The sequence below is a fragment of the Rhagoletis pomonella genome, unplaced genomic scaffold (genome assembly GCF_013731165.1).
Source record: "Rhagoletis pomonella isolate Grant_MI unplaced genomic scaffold, Rhpom_1.0 Rhpom_scaffold_00009, whole genome shotgun sequence".
In the NCBI taxonomy this organism is placed as follows: domain Eukaryota; kingdom Metazoa; phylum Arthropoda; class Insecta; order Diptera; family Tephritidae; genus Rhagoletis; species Rhagoletis pomonella.
In genome coordinates, this window is record NW_023458563.1 from 29,069,819 (window position 1) to 29,086,172 (window position 16,354).

General features: G+C 36.4%; 2 protein-coding genes across 8 annotated transcripts in view; one reads left to right on the forward strand and one right to left on the reverse strand.

The window, feature by feature from the left end:
• The window catches only part of LOC118745696 (calcium-dependent secretion activator), a 393,045-nt gene that overhangs the window by 80,183 nt on the left and 296,508 nt on the right, over nucleotides 1–16,354 (forward strand). The window lies entirely within an intron of this gene.
• Nucleotides 4,910–9,088, reverse strand: LOC118745697. The gene is made up of 2 exons (XM_036479297.1): nucleotides 7,315–9,088; nucleotides 4,910–6,345 (listed from the first exon to the last, which is right to left on the reverse strand). The coding sequence occupies exons 1-2, from the start codon at nucleotides 8,953–8,955 to the stop codon at nucleotides 6,247–6,249; spliced, it is 1,740 nt and encodes a 579-aa protein (XP_036335190.1). The 5' UTR covers nucleotides 8,956–9,088; the 3' UTR covers nucleotides 4,910–6,246.

Sequence of the window (16,354 nt, forward strand, 5' to 3'; positions counted from 1 at the left end):
CTCAAATGCATCTTTAAGTTTAATTATCTCAAAAAAATATCAAATCTACTTAGATCTTTTGATTTTAACCCCTTTCAATGGAAATCGAGGTTCCTCTTTCAGTCTAATTTCAAAAGCTACTGAAGAAATTTTGAGGAGACTTGGTAGAATTGTCATTAATCAATCCGGTACTCATAATTCGATTTTAAGCTTTCCATAAAGGATTTGGTATTGGTGACAGGTAAAATGTATGAAAAAAGATGTCGAATTTCGACACTAGTGCATTATAATTTCTTAACTCACTCACTGCAAATGACCTTCTTGCACACCAAATCGTACTTAAAGTTGGTGTACCGATTATGCTACTTAAATATTTATCCCCTTCGAACCTTTGCAACGGAACTAGACTTAAGGTTGTAAAACTGAAAAAATCAAATTGAACCAGAAATTATAACTGGTTATGGTGCAGGCGAAATGGTCTGGATGCCGCGTATACCAATTATTCCCAATAATTTTCCTTTCCTTTTTAAGAGACAATGACAATTAACAATTCCCAAGGACAGACCCTTAAGGCTGTAGGCGTTGATTTGAGGACCAGTTGTTTATCACACGCGTTACTAGCCCTAATAATTTATTTATTTATTCTGTTATTAGTTAATGAATTCAAAAAATTCTTACTGACTAAGACGACTAACTTAAGTTACTTAAAATGATTGCTTAAACATAAATTTACCAGGCCTCTTGGAAGCGAGATATCCAAAGAATAACATTGATTTAATTCAATTAAGGTTCTGATCAATGGCGCATAGAATAATAAGACTTAACAATTGGAATGAAAAATATATCCACATGCCGAAGACTGCGTGATGGCACATTGAAGCCTATTCTACTTAAAAGCTCGGGACAGTCGACATAACCTCCTAAAATGTTAGCGACGCAGGAACCTGACAGAAACGCCCTTCTACTAGACAAAGACTTTAAGTCCAGTAGCATACAACGCGAAAGATATGACGGCATTGGTTCCGTGAATTTCATTGAGGACAGTGCAAAACGTATAAATGATTTCTGGATACGCTCTATTCTATTTACGTAGGTAGCATGATAAGGTCTCCAGATAAAAGCAGCATATTCCAGTCGCGATCTTACGAAAGCAGTGTAGAGCGTATTATACATTTTATCTCCAGATGGAAAGACATTAAATATTGTTTAGAAAGAAATTTTGTAAATAAAAACTTAAATTTAAATTTTCGTTGTTTTTAATGAGAATTTTTTATTTAAAATGGCAAAAACTATTGCAAAACTTTTTAAAGGTAAATTAAAATGTAACCATGTGGTAATATAGGCCGTAGCATAGTCGATATAAAGTTGGCTGTTAAGTTGCAGCTATTTTCGAGAGGCATCCCATTGAAAATTACGCCAAAGCACGTCTAATAAATTAAGAACCCACTTCTTCTTACCTCGGACGGCGGGACTTTGTTTTTAAATTCATCAAATTCTTTAAGCTGCGCTGACAAAGTCGCGGGTATCAGCTAGTATAATATAAAAATACACTCACTTACAAATTTCAGTCGGATATCTCGAAAACATAGGGACTAGATCGGCTCAGCTCAACGTTCCGATCATATAAGTATACATTTTCATGGGTCTATCTATTCTTATTCTGGTACTTAAAAACATCGGACCGAATTTATAATACCATTTTATGCTCATGAAAGTTATTATTATTGTGGAAAAACAACAATAGTTTAAAAATGAAAGAAGTTATAGCTGCTATTTCGGAGATCAACGCATCTCCTCATCAGACTTCTTCACCGGGATCAAGGGATATGAGCCAGTGACTTCGGATTACAAAGCCAGTGACCTACCCCAGGGCTTATTAACTAGCACCGCGATACACACACATATCATGTCACACTAAACTCACGAGCTAGTTGATTTGACACCATCCTCGTGTGGTACACTCGTTTTATCTTGCACTCCACCACGTTGGATCAATTAGCCTAGTATTCAGAAAGTTTAATTAATTTTTTCATTTGGAACCGATTTTGCAGATTGTTAAGCTAAAAAATAGTTTTAAGTACTATATATATATGGGACGTTCCGCGTCAAACGTGACAAAGCTCTGTCCAAAATTACTTTTGATCCAAAAATTTTTAAATACAAGGGAAATTTAGCATTTTTTATGTACTTTCGATTGCTGAGTGGCGTTTTTTAAAATTTTGTTCCCAGACGGAGCTACGCGTTCCCTAACCTTAAAAAAATACTGCTTTACGAAATGGTCAAGCTGTCAGAAATCACAGGGGCTCAGAAAAATTCCAAACAACAACTATTTTCATGTATTTTGTGCTGATGAACACGAATGTGGTGGTATTTTTTACCGATACCTCAAGCGTTCCTCCCTAACCTCAAAAAACACCCCCTAAAATTGCTGTTTCGCGCAGTTGAGGTGTTTATCCTCTGATCGACGTGAGGAAAATTATTGACAGAGACTATTTTATGTATTTTGTGCTGCTGAACACGAATTCGGCGGTATTTCTCACCAAGACCTCAAGCGTTCGTCCCTAACCTCAAAAAACACCCCCCAAAATTGCTGTTTTACGCGGTAAAGAAATCATTGACGAAGGCACTCAAAAGAATACGTCTGGAGGAAAATCATTGACGAAGTCACTCAAAAGAATACGTCTAGAGGAAAATCATTGACGAAGGCTATTTTTATGAATTTTAAACCACTGAATTTGAACACGAAGCTAAATTTTTTTTTTACATTTACTGCAGTGCACTCAAAAAATGTAACTGATTACTGATTATATGGTTACTGTGCAACATTTTTTATTAATTCATGGGAAAGCTCTCTGCGTTTTACAGGGTTGAGACTGTCTTCATTACAAAGCCCGAATTACTTTCTTTTTTTTTCAAGTTTTTTAATTTTTAATTAGTTTTTTTTTTGTATATTTGTATTATTTTGTTAAACATTTTTTAAATTGATTCATTAATATTGTATTATTGATAATGGACTTGGTGCATTAGAGTATCTAAACACAGTAATTTCTTTGTCAGGAGAAACTAAAAACGCATGTCCTTCGCGATTTTAAATTCAAAACAACTTTATGACTGGGCGAGACAAAAGTTCCGAAAAATAACATTCTTTCACTATTCCAAAAAAGATTACGAAAGAACTTCAAGATCACTAAAGAAAAGATTCTCGGCTGCACCATCTGTTACAAAAATTTCAGAAGGACATGCGTTTTTAGTTTCTCCTGACAAAGAAATTACTGTGTTTAGATACTCTAATGCACCAAGTCCATTATCAATAATACAATATTAATGAATCAATTTAAAAAATGTTTAACAAAATAATACAAATATACAAAAAAAAAACTAATTAAAAATTAAAAAACTTGAAAAAAAAAGAAAGTAATTCGGGCTTTGTAATGAAGACAGTCTCAACCCTGTAAAACGCAGAGAGCTTTCCCATGAATTAATAAAAAATGTTGCACAGTAACCATATAATCAGTAATCAGTTACATTTTTTGAGTGCACTGCAGTAAATGTAAAAAAAAATTTAGCTTCGTGTTCAAATTCAGTGGTTTAAAATTCATAAAAAATAGCCTTCGTCAATGATTTTCCTCTAGACGTATTCTTTTGAGTGACTTCGTCAATGATTTTCCTCCAGACGTATTCTTTTGAGTGCCTTCGTCAATGATTTCTTTACCGCGTAAAACAGCAATTTTGGGGGGTGTTTTTTGAGGTTAGGGACGAACGCTTGAGGTCTTGGTGAGAAATACCGCCGAATTCGTGTTCAGCAGCACAAAATACATAAAATAGTCTCTGTCAATAATTTTCCTCACGTCGATCAGAGGATAAACACCTCAACTGCGCGAAACAGCAATTTTAGGGGGTGTTTTTTGAGGTTAGGGAGGAACGCTTGAGGTATCGGTAAAAAATACCACCACATTCGTGTTCATCAGCACAAAATACATGAAAATAGTTGTTGTTTGGAATTTTTCTGAGCCCCTGTGATTTCTGACAGCTTGATCATTTCGTAAAGCAGTATTTTTTTAAGGTTAGGGAACGCGTAGTTCCGTCTGGGAACAAAATTTTAAAAAACGCCACTCAGCAATCGAAAGTACATAAAAAATGCTAAATTTCCCTTGTATTTAAAAATTTTTGGATCAAAAGTAATTTTGGGCAGAGCTTTGTCACGTTTGACGCGGAGCGTCCCATATATATATATATATATATTAGGCCGGGTCGATTTGTGGGGAGGCAAAAAAATCGCCCATTGCTCTGTGAAAATCATATTCTAGGGATCAAAATAAGAAACTTTGCCGAAGGAACCATACCTCTAAAACGAATTCTGATGTCCCCCAATTTGGGTCGAACTTTTGGGTAGGGGCAAATTTTGAAAAATCCCCCTTTGACCCATTTAGAGTGCTCCAATCGAGTCCAAATGTATGACCGACCCCCGCTAACTTTGGAGGCCCGACCCACCGATGCCAGTGGCACACCCCCTGGGAACCCCCCGGGGGGTTCACCATACAAACATTTCAAAAAATCGCCGGTTTTGCACTTTACATGAAAAAATCAGCGAAATGCTTATGTTTTTTCTTTTTGGAGTTTATTTTTCTCTTTAGAAATTTATTTAGTCAGAACATATGTAAATGAAAAAATGAATTTAACTTAGTAATAGAAAAGAAATTAAAAAAAAATATTAGAAATTAGCGTTTTTACAACCCTTTTAAAACCAAGGCATCACTGTGATGCATTTGCATGTCGTAAACATAGTTGTGTGGGTTTTTTATTCAACCGTTTTAAAAAATGAAGGTATCACTGTGACACAATTGCAAATCGGAAAATTACTTGTGTGCGTTTTTTAAGACACAGCTGCATGTCGTAAACTTACTTGTGTAGTTTTTTTATAGCTGTGTTATTCCGTTTAAGTGCAGTACAAGACTGTTTTGTTTATTTCAATTAAAGTGACAGTGATGTCAACGTAAAGTAAGTTACATGTATGTGTGTAGGGGATGCCATAGTTTACATATATATAACATCTCCCTTCTTAATTCATATACTAAGTAAATTCATTAATAATTTATAATTCAATGATTAAAAAAGTTCAAATATTCTAATATACCAATAACTATAATCGTTTTCGCAGCCATTTCGAATTTCGCCGGTAAATGGTTTGGTCTTCTAGTTCGATCCAGTATGATCTAGGTGAATCGTGTGTGTCGATGATTGTAGCTTTTACCCATCCCTTATTGTTGTTCTTATACCATATCTTGTCACCCTTCACAAAGGATTTTTTTTGCGATGCAGAACGATCGTAGTATTTTTTTGACTTGTAATTTTTTGCATTTATGTTGTTAGATATATTCGGAATGATTCTTGGTTGAAACAAAGTTGTTTTTGTTGGCAAAAGGGTGCGGGTTTTTCTACTCATTAAAAGTTCCACTGGTGAAGCATCAATATCTTTAAGCGGTGTATTGCGATATTCGAGTAAGGCCAGCCATAACTCTTTTTTACTCTCATTTGTTTTCTTTATTAAGTTTTTTGCTATCCCAACGAAACGCTCAGCAAAACCGTTGGATTGCGAATAACCAGGGCTTGTTGTTGTTAATTTAGCTCCAATTTGATCACAAAATCGTTTAAACTCGTATGAATTGAAGGGCATATTGTCTGAAATTATTTCTACAGGTAATCCGTGTACGGCGAAACATGTTCTAAGTGCATTGATACACTCAGTTGCTGTTTTCGATTTCAACGGCGCTATGTCCAAATATCGCGAGTAATAATCCGCTATTATTAAATAGTTTCTTGATGCAAATTCACAAATGTCTACGCCTATTTTATTAAAGGGTAGATTGGGAATGCTGTGTGGTATCATTGGTTCCTTAACATTAGCGGATCGACTTCGCTGGCATATGTCACAATTGGTTATCATTTTCTCAATAGCACCATCAATTCCTGGCCAGTACACTAATTCGCGAGCGCGCTTTTTTGTTTTTTCAATACCTAAATGAGACACGTGCAGCTGCGATAATATGGTTTCTCTCAAAACAGGCGGTACAATAACCCTGTTATTCAAATATAAGATACCGTCTTCTAAAAACAGATCAGAACGATGCTTCCAAAACATTTTAATATCGTCACATAACAACTCTTTCTTATGAGGCCAGCCATTTATTAAAACTTGTTTCAACTGCGTTAAATGCTTATCTTTTTCTATCTCGATTCGAAAACTGTTTAGGCGTTCGTCGGTGATGTTTAATGAATGGACGAATTCGTTAAGATCTTCAATATCGGGCGCGTTATTGTCCTCATCAAAGTATCGAGACAACAGATCAGCGATGTATAAAAATTTTCCTGGAACGTGGATCAAGTTTAGGTCATATTTAATTAAACTAAGTTTAATGCGTTGGAGTCTAGCGGAAGGGATTTTGCAAAATTCTTTTTTCATTATCGAAACAAGGGGCTTATGATCTGTCCTAATCGTAACCTTTCGACCATAGATGTAATAGTGAAATTTACGACAAGCAAATAAAATGGCTAAAAACTCCTTTTCAACCTGAGCGTAGTTAATTTCGGCGTCTGTAAGACTGCGTGATGCAAATGCGATAGGCTTTCCGTTTTGCATGAGGCAACACCCTATGCCAGATTTAGATGCATCTGTTTCGAGGGTTATTTCTTTTCTTTCATCAAAAGATTGAAGCGTTGGTGCGTTTGCAATTAGTGTTTTTATCGACTCTAAGCAACTTTCGTGAGCTGAATGCCATTCATACACGACATTGGATTTTAGCAATTCTCGTAACGGTTGTGAAATACTAGATAAATTTGGTATGTATTCACGAATATAATTTATCATGCCGAGCAATTTTTGCAAATCTTTCTTATTATTCGGTTTTTTTTATTTTCATTATCGCTTTTACTCGGTCAGGATCACAGCGTATGCCCTCTGGTGAAATAATTTTTCCTAAATATTTGACCTCTGGTACCTTATATTGAATTTTCTCGACATTAAATTTGATATTCAACTTCCTTGCGCGAGCCATAACTAGCTTTAATGTGTGGTCATGCTCTTCAACACTTTTAGCTGCAATCAATATATCGTCAATGAAGACTATTACATTTGGAATATCATCAAAATTTCTCTCATTGTATTTTTGAAAAACCTCAGGGCCTATTTTTATACCATATGGCAAGCGCTTGAAACGATAACACCCAAACGGTGTATTGAAAGCACAAAGTTTACTAGCTTTTTTCACTAAGTCCGATTTGCCAAAACCCTTCTTTCAAATCCAACACAGTGAATATCTTACTATTAGCAATACGTACCGATATAGATTCAAATGATGGAATCGTATGATTTTCCGATAAAATGTCTGCATTTAAATCTTGCGGGTCTATGCACAAACGAAGTTTACCTGATTTCTTCTCAACAACTACAAGATTAGAGGCACGTTCAATAGGACCATCCATGCGTTCAATTATTCCATTTTCTACCATTTTGTGTAACTCATTTTTGACTTTTTCTGCTAACGACTGTGGGATTCTCCTTGCTGGTTTTACCACCGGAACCGAATTTTTCTTTACCTGGATATCCAAGTTCGTCACAAAACATCCCGTGCCTTCAAAAACATCTCTATAGTTTCGTATAAATTCATCCCTTGTTGCTTCACGAATGACGTTTACACGCTTTATAAGATTAAGCTGCTCACACGCTGATAGTCCTAACAAAGGTTCGTATGGTGTATCAACAACCGTGAATTGTAAAGTCTTTATTTCATTTCGGCACATCACTAAACATTGAATTACACCTTTGTAATCCAACTCAGCTCCACTATAACTGCGTGGTGGCAAACCACCTTCATAGAGCATCGTATTTTTCATGTATTTTATAAAATACTTGTAAGGCAAAATATTAACGTCGGCACCCGTATCCAACTTAAAATTTATGAGGCAATCATTCACTCTGATTTTTTCATACCATCTTTTCCGACCCACTGATAAGTCTTCAATATTATGCAAAACAATATCATCGCCACTTTCCCTTTTTTCGTCACTCTCTTTTATTTCGTGAACTTGTGAGCTATAACACGCAACGCTAAAATGATTTAAACGACCGCAGTTGTTGCATTTTTTCCCGAAGGCTGGGCATTTGCCAAACTCATGAACCCCTTTACAAAATTTACAATTAGCACTTTGTCTTGAATTATGCTTAACTCGTACATTTTCTTTGCTCAAACTTTTAGTATTTTCTATTGTATTGCGCGCACCGCTATTTTGCGAAATTTGTTTGTGTGATCTTATTGCATTCACTGTTGTGCATTTGCTTTGTTGTTGCATTTCATTTGTATATTTGTCCACTAGCTCAGCAGCGCGCGCGATTTCAATGGCTCTGCTCAAAGTCAAATTTTCTGTTTCTAAGAGTTTTTTCTGCAGCTTTTGACTGTTTGTCCCAATAACAATGTTGTCTCGAATCATTCTATCCATGTCCGTATACCCACAATGTTTCACTCTTTTGCGCAAGTCAAGCAAATACGATTCGAATGGCTCCCCCTCCTCCTGCTTCCGCGAATTGAATCTAAAAGCTTCATACACCTCATTTTTTTTTGGCGTGCAGTAATTTTCAACTGCCGCAAAAACTGCATCATAATTCTTCTTCTGTTCCACTGTAAGTCCAAAAGTGTTAAAAATTTCAATTGTTTCTGGACCACACGCATTGAGAAATATTCCAACTTTTTGCTGTTCTTTTCTTTCTTCCAAATCAATGGCTATGGCGTATATATCAAAATTTTGTTTGAAAACACGCCATTGCTCTGCAACATTACCATCAAACTTTAGGGGATCAGGGCGTCTCACGTCCAAACTACCATAAGTGCTGCTACTATTGGCCATTTTGAAGTCATCACCTTCGTCGTCCGTGCTGTCTTCGCTTTTATCTTGCTTCAATTCAGCCCCACTCCGTGTTTTCATTCCTTATTCGGCTGCGCCATGTGTTATTCCGTTTAAGTGCAGTACAAGACTGTTTTGTTTATTTCAATTAAAGTGACAGTGATGTCAACGTAAAGTAAGTTACATGTATGTGTGTAGGGGATGCCATAGTTTACATATATATAACAATAGCACCTACTTAAGAAATGAAGATTGTTTTTACAACCCTTTTTGCGGGTATTTTAAGGCACCTTCTTAAGAAATGCGCGTTTTTTGCAACCATTTTAAAAATTAAGGTATCACTGGAATGCACCGCAACCCTTTTAAACAATGAAGGTATCACTGTGACACAATTGCAGATCGTAAAATTGCTTGTGTTGTTTTTTGTAAGCCACCACAAGACACAGCAGGTAGAATTGAAATTACCATTTCATTCTTATTACCTCGTCTCGTAGACCATATATAACGCAACAGTTTTTGTGAATGCATTAAGTCGTTGTGAAGAACTCAAAGTGTGAAGTGCTAATTACAGATAAAAAAATATTTCAAAAAAAATAATAAGTGAAGTGACCATTCCAAATCAAAAAGTTTACAATGAATCCACCATCCTCTACACCGCAAGATGAAGCAACTACATCAACAACTATCGAAAACCCAATGAGTCATATACCCAAGCATGATGTTACTGTTTTTGGTGTGTCTACTGATTTAACTGATCTTAATTTACCAACCGATCTGGATATCTTGAGATATTATTTTTACTTAAGCGAACGTGCTAAAACAGAACAAAAAAAGTTTTCCCATAAATCATTCACTATTCAAGTACAAGATAAGTTGATTGGAATTTGGGAAAAACTTGGTATGGAAATAATGCTGAAAAAAGTGTATTTAATAAATTGAATAAATTGCTTGACAAGTATCAAGAGCAAATCAAGAGAAGAAACAACACCCAACAATTTACAGAGTATGTAAAATCTCTGGAAACAATTTTTTACATTGGAACATGTAAATGCGATTTGAAGGCAGCTCCATGTGCATGCGGCTGGGTTCCCGAACGCCTCAAAGAGTTCATGCACGATCAACATAATCAGAGAAGACTAACAATGGATGCATTTGTGATGGAAACTGAAGAGCAAGGAGCAACGTCTATGTCATCAATGCCAACATACCAAGATCCCGATGATTCAACATACGCACCGCCACCGGTTCAAGAAGATATGGATAGAAGCACAAGTTCACAATACACAGAGAGATACGATTGTTTTAACTTTGCCTTGGTATGTGACAGATTTGGTGTGCCTGACAGAGTAGCATCAGCATTGGGAACCGCTCTTTTGCAAGATTTTAAAATTAAAGATAAGCATGGGAAACCTTTCATCATGGATAAATCGAAAGTTCGCAGAGAAAAAGAGAAATGCAGACAAGAAGTGCTTCGCAAACGCAATTTGTTAGCGTTTTCATTCGATGGCAGAAAAGATGATACTTTAACGATAGATAAAATTGATGAGAAGTATCATACTAGGATGGTAAAAGAACCTCATCTTGTTGTTTTGAGAGAACACAATTCTGAACTGATTGGTTACGTAAGACTGGAACATGAAACCGCTGAATACAAAACAACCAAATTAAATGGTTTTTTCAACGATAAAAATATATCACTGGATGCATTAATTGGAATATGCACTGACGGTGAGCCAACAAACACTGGCCCACACGGTAGAATTATACGACGATTCGAATTGCTGTTAAAAAGGCCATTGCATTGGTTCGTTTGCCTTCTACACTTCAACGAACTTCCGTTTCGGCATTTGTTTGAAGCTTTGGATAAATCAACCAGCACTGGACCAAGATCGGCAACCGGAAAACTGAGCCGTCAAATCGAAACTTGTGAAACTCTTCCGGTAAGTTATTGCTATCACCCATTTATTATAATTGTCAATCATTTTTAATTATTTTATTATTATATATTTTCAGGTGGTGGACGGCTTCCAGAAAATTGAGTTGCAAAATATGCCCCCTGATCCAGAAAAAATTGAATTTTCCACCGATTCGAAGTACTTATACGACATGGCCCATGTAATTTCTGGCGGCGTGGATCCGGTGGATCTGGCTATCATCAAACCAGGGAAAATTGTACATTCTCGGTGGCTCACCAAGGCCGCTAGATTATTGCGATTATATGTGACAACGGAGAATCCAGATGCAAATTTAAGAATTCTGGTTGAATTTATAATTAAATGTTATGTGCCAATGTACTTCAATATCAAGTATTCCAGCTCTGTCGTGTACGGCAGTGCATTATTTTTCAAGTTCATTGGTTGGTCACGATTTCTAGAACCTCGTTTACGCAAAATTGTCAATCAAGTAATTAAAGATAATTCATATTATGCGCATTCGGAAAATATCTTGTTATCAATGTTGTTTGATGATAGCAAAGAAAAGCGCGACTGTGCCATCAAGAAAATTCTACGCTATCGAACCGATGTTGACGAGCCAATGGAACTTAGAGTTTATAAAAAACCAGATATAAACTTTAATTGCACAAGTTATACGGAAATGATCAATTTGAATGATATAAATATCGTATTTGAACCACCATTCACGCGAAGCATTCCGTACGATACATTGAAAGAATATTTAAATCAAGATGATCCACCGTTTAATGATCCAAAAATTCCATCACACATACAAGGAACGGAACGACATGTTCAATTGCTAGCTAGCGTTTCCAAACGGGTTATACCGGAAAATGTAGAGGCTGTTATGGCGACGACATTAGAGAGCCGTGCGAAATTGCCCAGACTTGAAAGTAAAAAAGACTTCAAACAATAATTTTTTTTAGTTTCTTTTCTATAACTCACTTAAATTAATTTTTTCATTTACATATGTTCTAACTAAATAAATTTCTTAAGAGAAAAAATAGATATTATTAAAAAAAATAAAAAATAAATATTATTATAAATAAATAAATAAAAATAAAGAAAAAACATAGCCATTTAGCTGATTTTTTCATGTAAAGGCCAAAAATGGTGATTTTTTGAAATGATTGTATGGGGAACCCCCCAGGGGAGTTCCAGGGGGTGTGCCACTGGCATGGGTGGATCGGCCGTCCAAAGTTAGTGGGGGTCGGTCATACATTTGGACTCGATTGGAGCACTCTAAATGGGTCAAAGTGGGATTTTTCAAAATTTGCCCCTACCCAAAAGTTCGACCAAAATTGGGGGACATCAGAATTCGTTTTAGAGGTATGGTTCCTTCGGCAAAGTTTCTTATTTTGATCCCTAGAATACGATTTTCACATAGCAATGAGCGATTTTTAAATCGACCCGCCCTAATATATATGTATATCGCTTCATGTCGTTTCTTTCGGCCTTCCATTGAAGAAAAACTAATTACATATATCAATGTCTTCCCTTCCAAATTCACTTGTAATTATCTCTTAAAAGAAGTTTCGGGGGCAGGGAGTGTCCCATACACTGACCACATTTGCCCAGACTTTTTTTACCCTCGTCTCGCCTCTGCCTAACACTTAAGAACACTTAAGAAACAGGTGCAGTGGTGTCTCCGTAGCCTAATCATAATGCAACAAGGTCATTTGAGCAGATATCTAACCTGTGCATAATTTCTATTAATCTACGTCCCATGAGGATGCCCGTGACAATCCTTAGTTCCTGCTTAGGCAAGTTATTATGAAGCCTATACCTGTTCTGGTTGTACCGCCCAATAATCTTTTGGCTTGGTGGAGTCCAACGGTGCTTTGCCAATTCGTTTCTATAGTTTTTTTTTCTGAGCTGTCCCCTAACCGTGTTTGGGAATACTGTAGGGAATGACTCGAGACCTTGAGGTTGCACCTTCCCTCACTAATCCGTCCGCTACCTCACCGAGTGCCCCCAAGGACTATAGAATATTTGATCCCAAAAGAGAGGAGTACTTTGGGTGCCGCCTAACTGTCTCTAAGGACTTGAGCCATTTGTGTAGCACTGCATAGTTCTTGCCTGTGTCATCCAAAATATATTCGTTCCAGTCTGTTTCGCTGAAGATCCCTGTTTTGAAAATCCTTCTGTCTTGTTTATTCTATCTATGAGGAACAGCGGTAGAAGGTGCTATGACCCTAGCTTTTCCATGTCCCTGGACGAAAAAACTTTTTTTTCTGCCGCAGCCATCTCTTGCGAAATTCAGGAGAGTACGCTTGGCGCCTTTTAAATGGTAATATGCAGTAGCTCGAAGTTAATAATCACCTTCAGTGCTGCCTTCGTACGCATCGGTCTCGTGATACACACACATGCCAAATGGTTAAGTTTTGTGGGAGACTTTCGCACCGTAACTAAATAGTTCCGAAGCCAAGCCAACGCCCCACATGTAATTACCAGAGCTGGGTAAATTCCATTCCATTACAATTACATTCCTCAGTAATTGTAATTAGGAATCAATTCCTTCAGTCAACTTTTTCAGTTCCTTACAAGTAATTTCAAGTGCAATTTGTTTTCTTGCATATTGTAGTTGAAACTAAAAACATTCTAGTAATATTTTTTTGTAATTAATTTTCTTGCAATTCCAGGTAATGGAATGGTAATGGTTACTCCTTTCAATTCCTTATTTGTACGCGACGTGCATAGTATGATCCGGAAAATTTAAAGATTATCCTATAATCTCAACAGTTGCAGGTTAAGTTCTTCAGCTATCGTAAAGTCCAATTACTGATACTACTTAGGTATAAGTTCTTTATTGAAAGCAGTTAGCAACTGAGAAATTGCGGAAAGTTATTGCAACAGTCAACAAATAGTTTATAAAATTTTACCGAATACTTTTTAAGTTAAAATTTAAGTTTTTATTTTCCTTTCAACTGAATTGAAAAAAATGATTACATTCTCAATCCCTTTCAAAGGAATTGGAAAAAAATTACATTACGAGCACGTAATTAATTCCAATTATATTATGCAATTCCTTGTAATGGAACTAAAGAAAAAAATAAGTATGTAATTACTTCTAAAGAATTGAAAAAGTAGTTAGTTTCTTTCCTGTGGACTGAAGGAATTGATTACTAATCACAATTCTTGTCATTTATAATTGAGAGTAATTTAATTCATAAAGCAATGATTTAGACCCATCTCTGGTAATTACTGGGCCGACTATCATGGTGTTCATCCATCTCAGGGTCTTTTGGCTACATCCCCATGACTTGCCTGCTAGGCGCCTGCACACAATCAGTGCCCGTGTTGTTTCGGATGTGGTCGCATCAACGTGAGACTTCAACAGATGTTTAAAATTCAGGATCACACCGAGATACTTAATCTCCATGGAGCACTGACTCTCGGACTTCCCTACAGCAATGATAACTATGTCATCTGCTTATCCCTGAGAGCGAATGCCGTTATCCGAGAGGATTTGTACAAGTTTGTCCACTGCCAAGCTCCACAGAAGTGGTGTACTATCACCCCATTGAGGACATCTCTTTGTTGTTTGTAACTGTACCACGACGTTCACAACTTCAGTTTCAGCAATTCTTGTTGGATTCAGCGAACCTATATATATTTGGCTGCACCTTCAGTTTCTCTAGTGCCCGACAGACCTACGTTTGATGTGTCGAAGGATCACTCTATATCTAGGAAAGCGCCTAGCACTACTTTTCCACAATCAAAGGCACCTTCAATCTCCGTTGTTAACGTGTACAGAGCTGAGTCCGTGAACCCGCCTTCATGTATGCGTGCTGGTTGAGATGTATGGGGGCCTGCTTTAGAGTGTGTGATCTTATATCGTTGTCGATACCCTTCTCGATTGGTTTTCACTATCAAAATAAGTCAATAGTAAAAACAAATATTTTTAAAGCAAGCTTTCTTATTATGATCGAAATCGGACCATAAATACTGGTTTACAAAATATATGGACTGATACTTCAAAATTTTTAGTGGAGTTATTCCTTTTCATGTAGTTAGTATACGTTTTAAATATAAACCAAATCGGACCACAAATACGGGGTTTTCAAATATCTCGACTCATGCGGCACCTATCGGATAAGCTGATCTTTCATTTGCATTGTCATCGGGTTCTGTGCCAACTGTTAAGTTTCAAGTCTCTGGGTCATCGGGAAGTTGTTAAAAAATGGATTGCAATATTTGCCCCTAGCAAACATACATACATACTAGGGATGGTGCGAATGTGAAATTTTAGACATCCGCGGATGCGAATGCTGATGCGGATGTCTAACAGTTTTTAACAACCAATTAGGTAAGTAAATTTAGTTATTTAGGTAAATAAAAAAATAGAAGAGTTAGTAATTTTTCATAATGCTTATTTTATTTAGTATTTGAATTAAAAAGTTGGAACATTATATTTAATAAAAAGAAATGGGAATTGCATCGGGGCTGAAAATGTCGGATGTATCCTCCTGACTTTCATCTTCACTTGAAGAATCAAGCATCATGGCGAGATCATTGTTTTAACAGCGCTTACAAGCCAAACCAGATGTGTCAGGTCTCTCAGGTGTCTAAAGCTTTTTAAAAAGATTTCTTCATTCTCATGGCTTTGGCTCTTTCAGAATTTGGGGAACATGTAACGTCACCAGCGTTTTTAAATTTTTGTTTTTGTAAGTCATTTTTAATACTTTCTTTTGCGACTGGTTTGAAAAATTTGTGCTTATAGCGAGCTAAATAGGTGGATATGGAAAAAATATTATTATTTTCCAGGAATGAAAATTTTGAACAAAATTCTGTTTTCAAAGTCGTGGCTGCCAGCCGAATGGGATCAGAATATTGTTATTTAAAAAAAGCACCCTGTTTTTAATATGCATTTGAATTATTGGAATCACGGATGATGAGGGTCTCAGACAGTTACGAACTCTTACCTAATTAAAGATTAAACCTATAGCGTTTTAATTATTTGAGCATCGATTCTGTTTATAGCCAGACGTTGACCATTTCTGCTGGAAATCCCTATTCTAGGAGCTTAATCTTTGACTTTAAATATCAAAGAAGGGAGACGTAGGGGGACAGTTTTAACAATTAGGGTAAATATATGTTTAAAGACATTTTTATCAAAGTTGATAAATATGACATTTGACCAGTTTTGTTACACAAATACTTTCACGACCCCAGGCAAAAAATATTAGCTAAAATTTGTCATTTTGTTTGCCAGATATACGTTTTGTCGGTGCTCTTGCACAACATTCGCATTCGCAAAAGCTCCGCATTGATTATTGCGAAACCAAACGATAAGTTATGCATAAAGCCCTATTTTGGCTACGTTTAGGACTCACAAAGACGAAAATTTGTATCGCGTCCAAGCAGCTTTTCATCTAATTTACATACATATATATATTTGTACATATTTAGACACTTGTGGTTTCGACTTGGTTCATGTTTTCATATTACAAAATTAAATACAGCCCACGCTCGATATTCGCGACTGATTAAAAACCACAGCGGTCGCATTTTTGCGATAACCG

Bases quoted from the DNA above. Each gene is read 5' to 3' on its own strand.
- LOC118745697 (XM_036479297.1), bottom strand. From the start codon at position 8,955: ATGAAAACACGGAGTGGGGCTGAATTGAAGCAAGATAAAAGCGAAGAC. The intron at 6,346-7,314 runs GTACGTATTGCT...TCCACGTTCCAG, and splicing joins CATCATTTGAATCTATATCG to GAAAATTTTTATACATCGCT.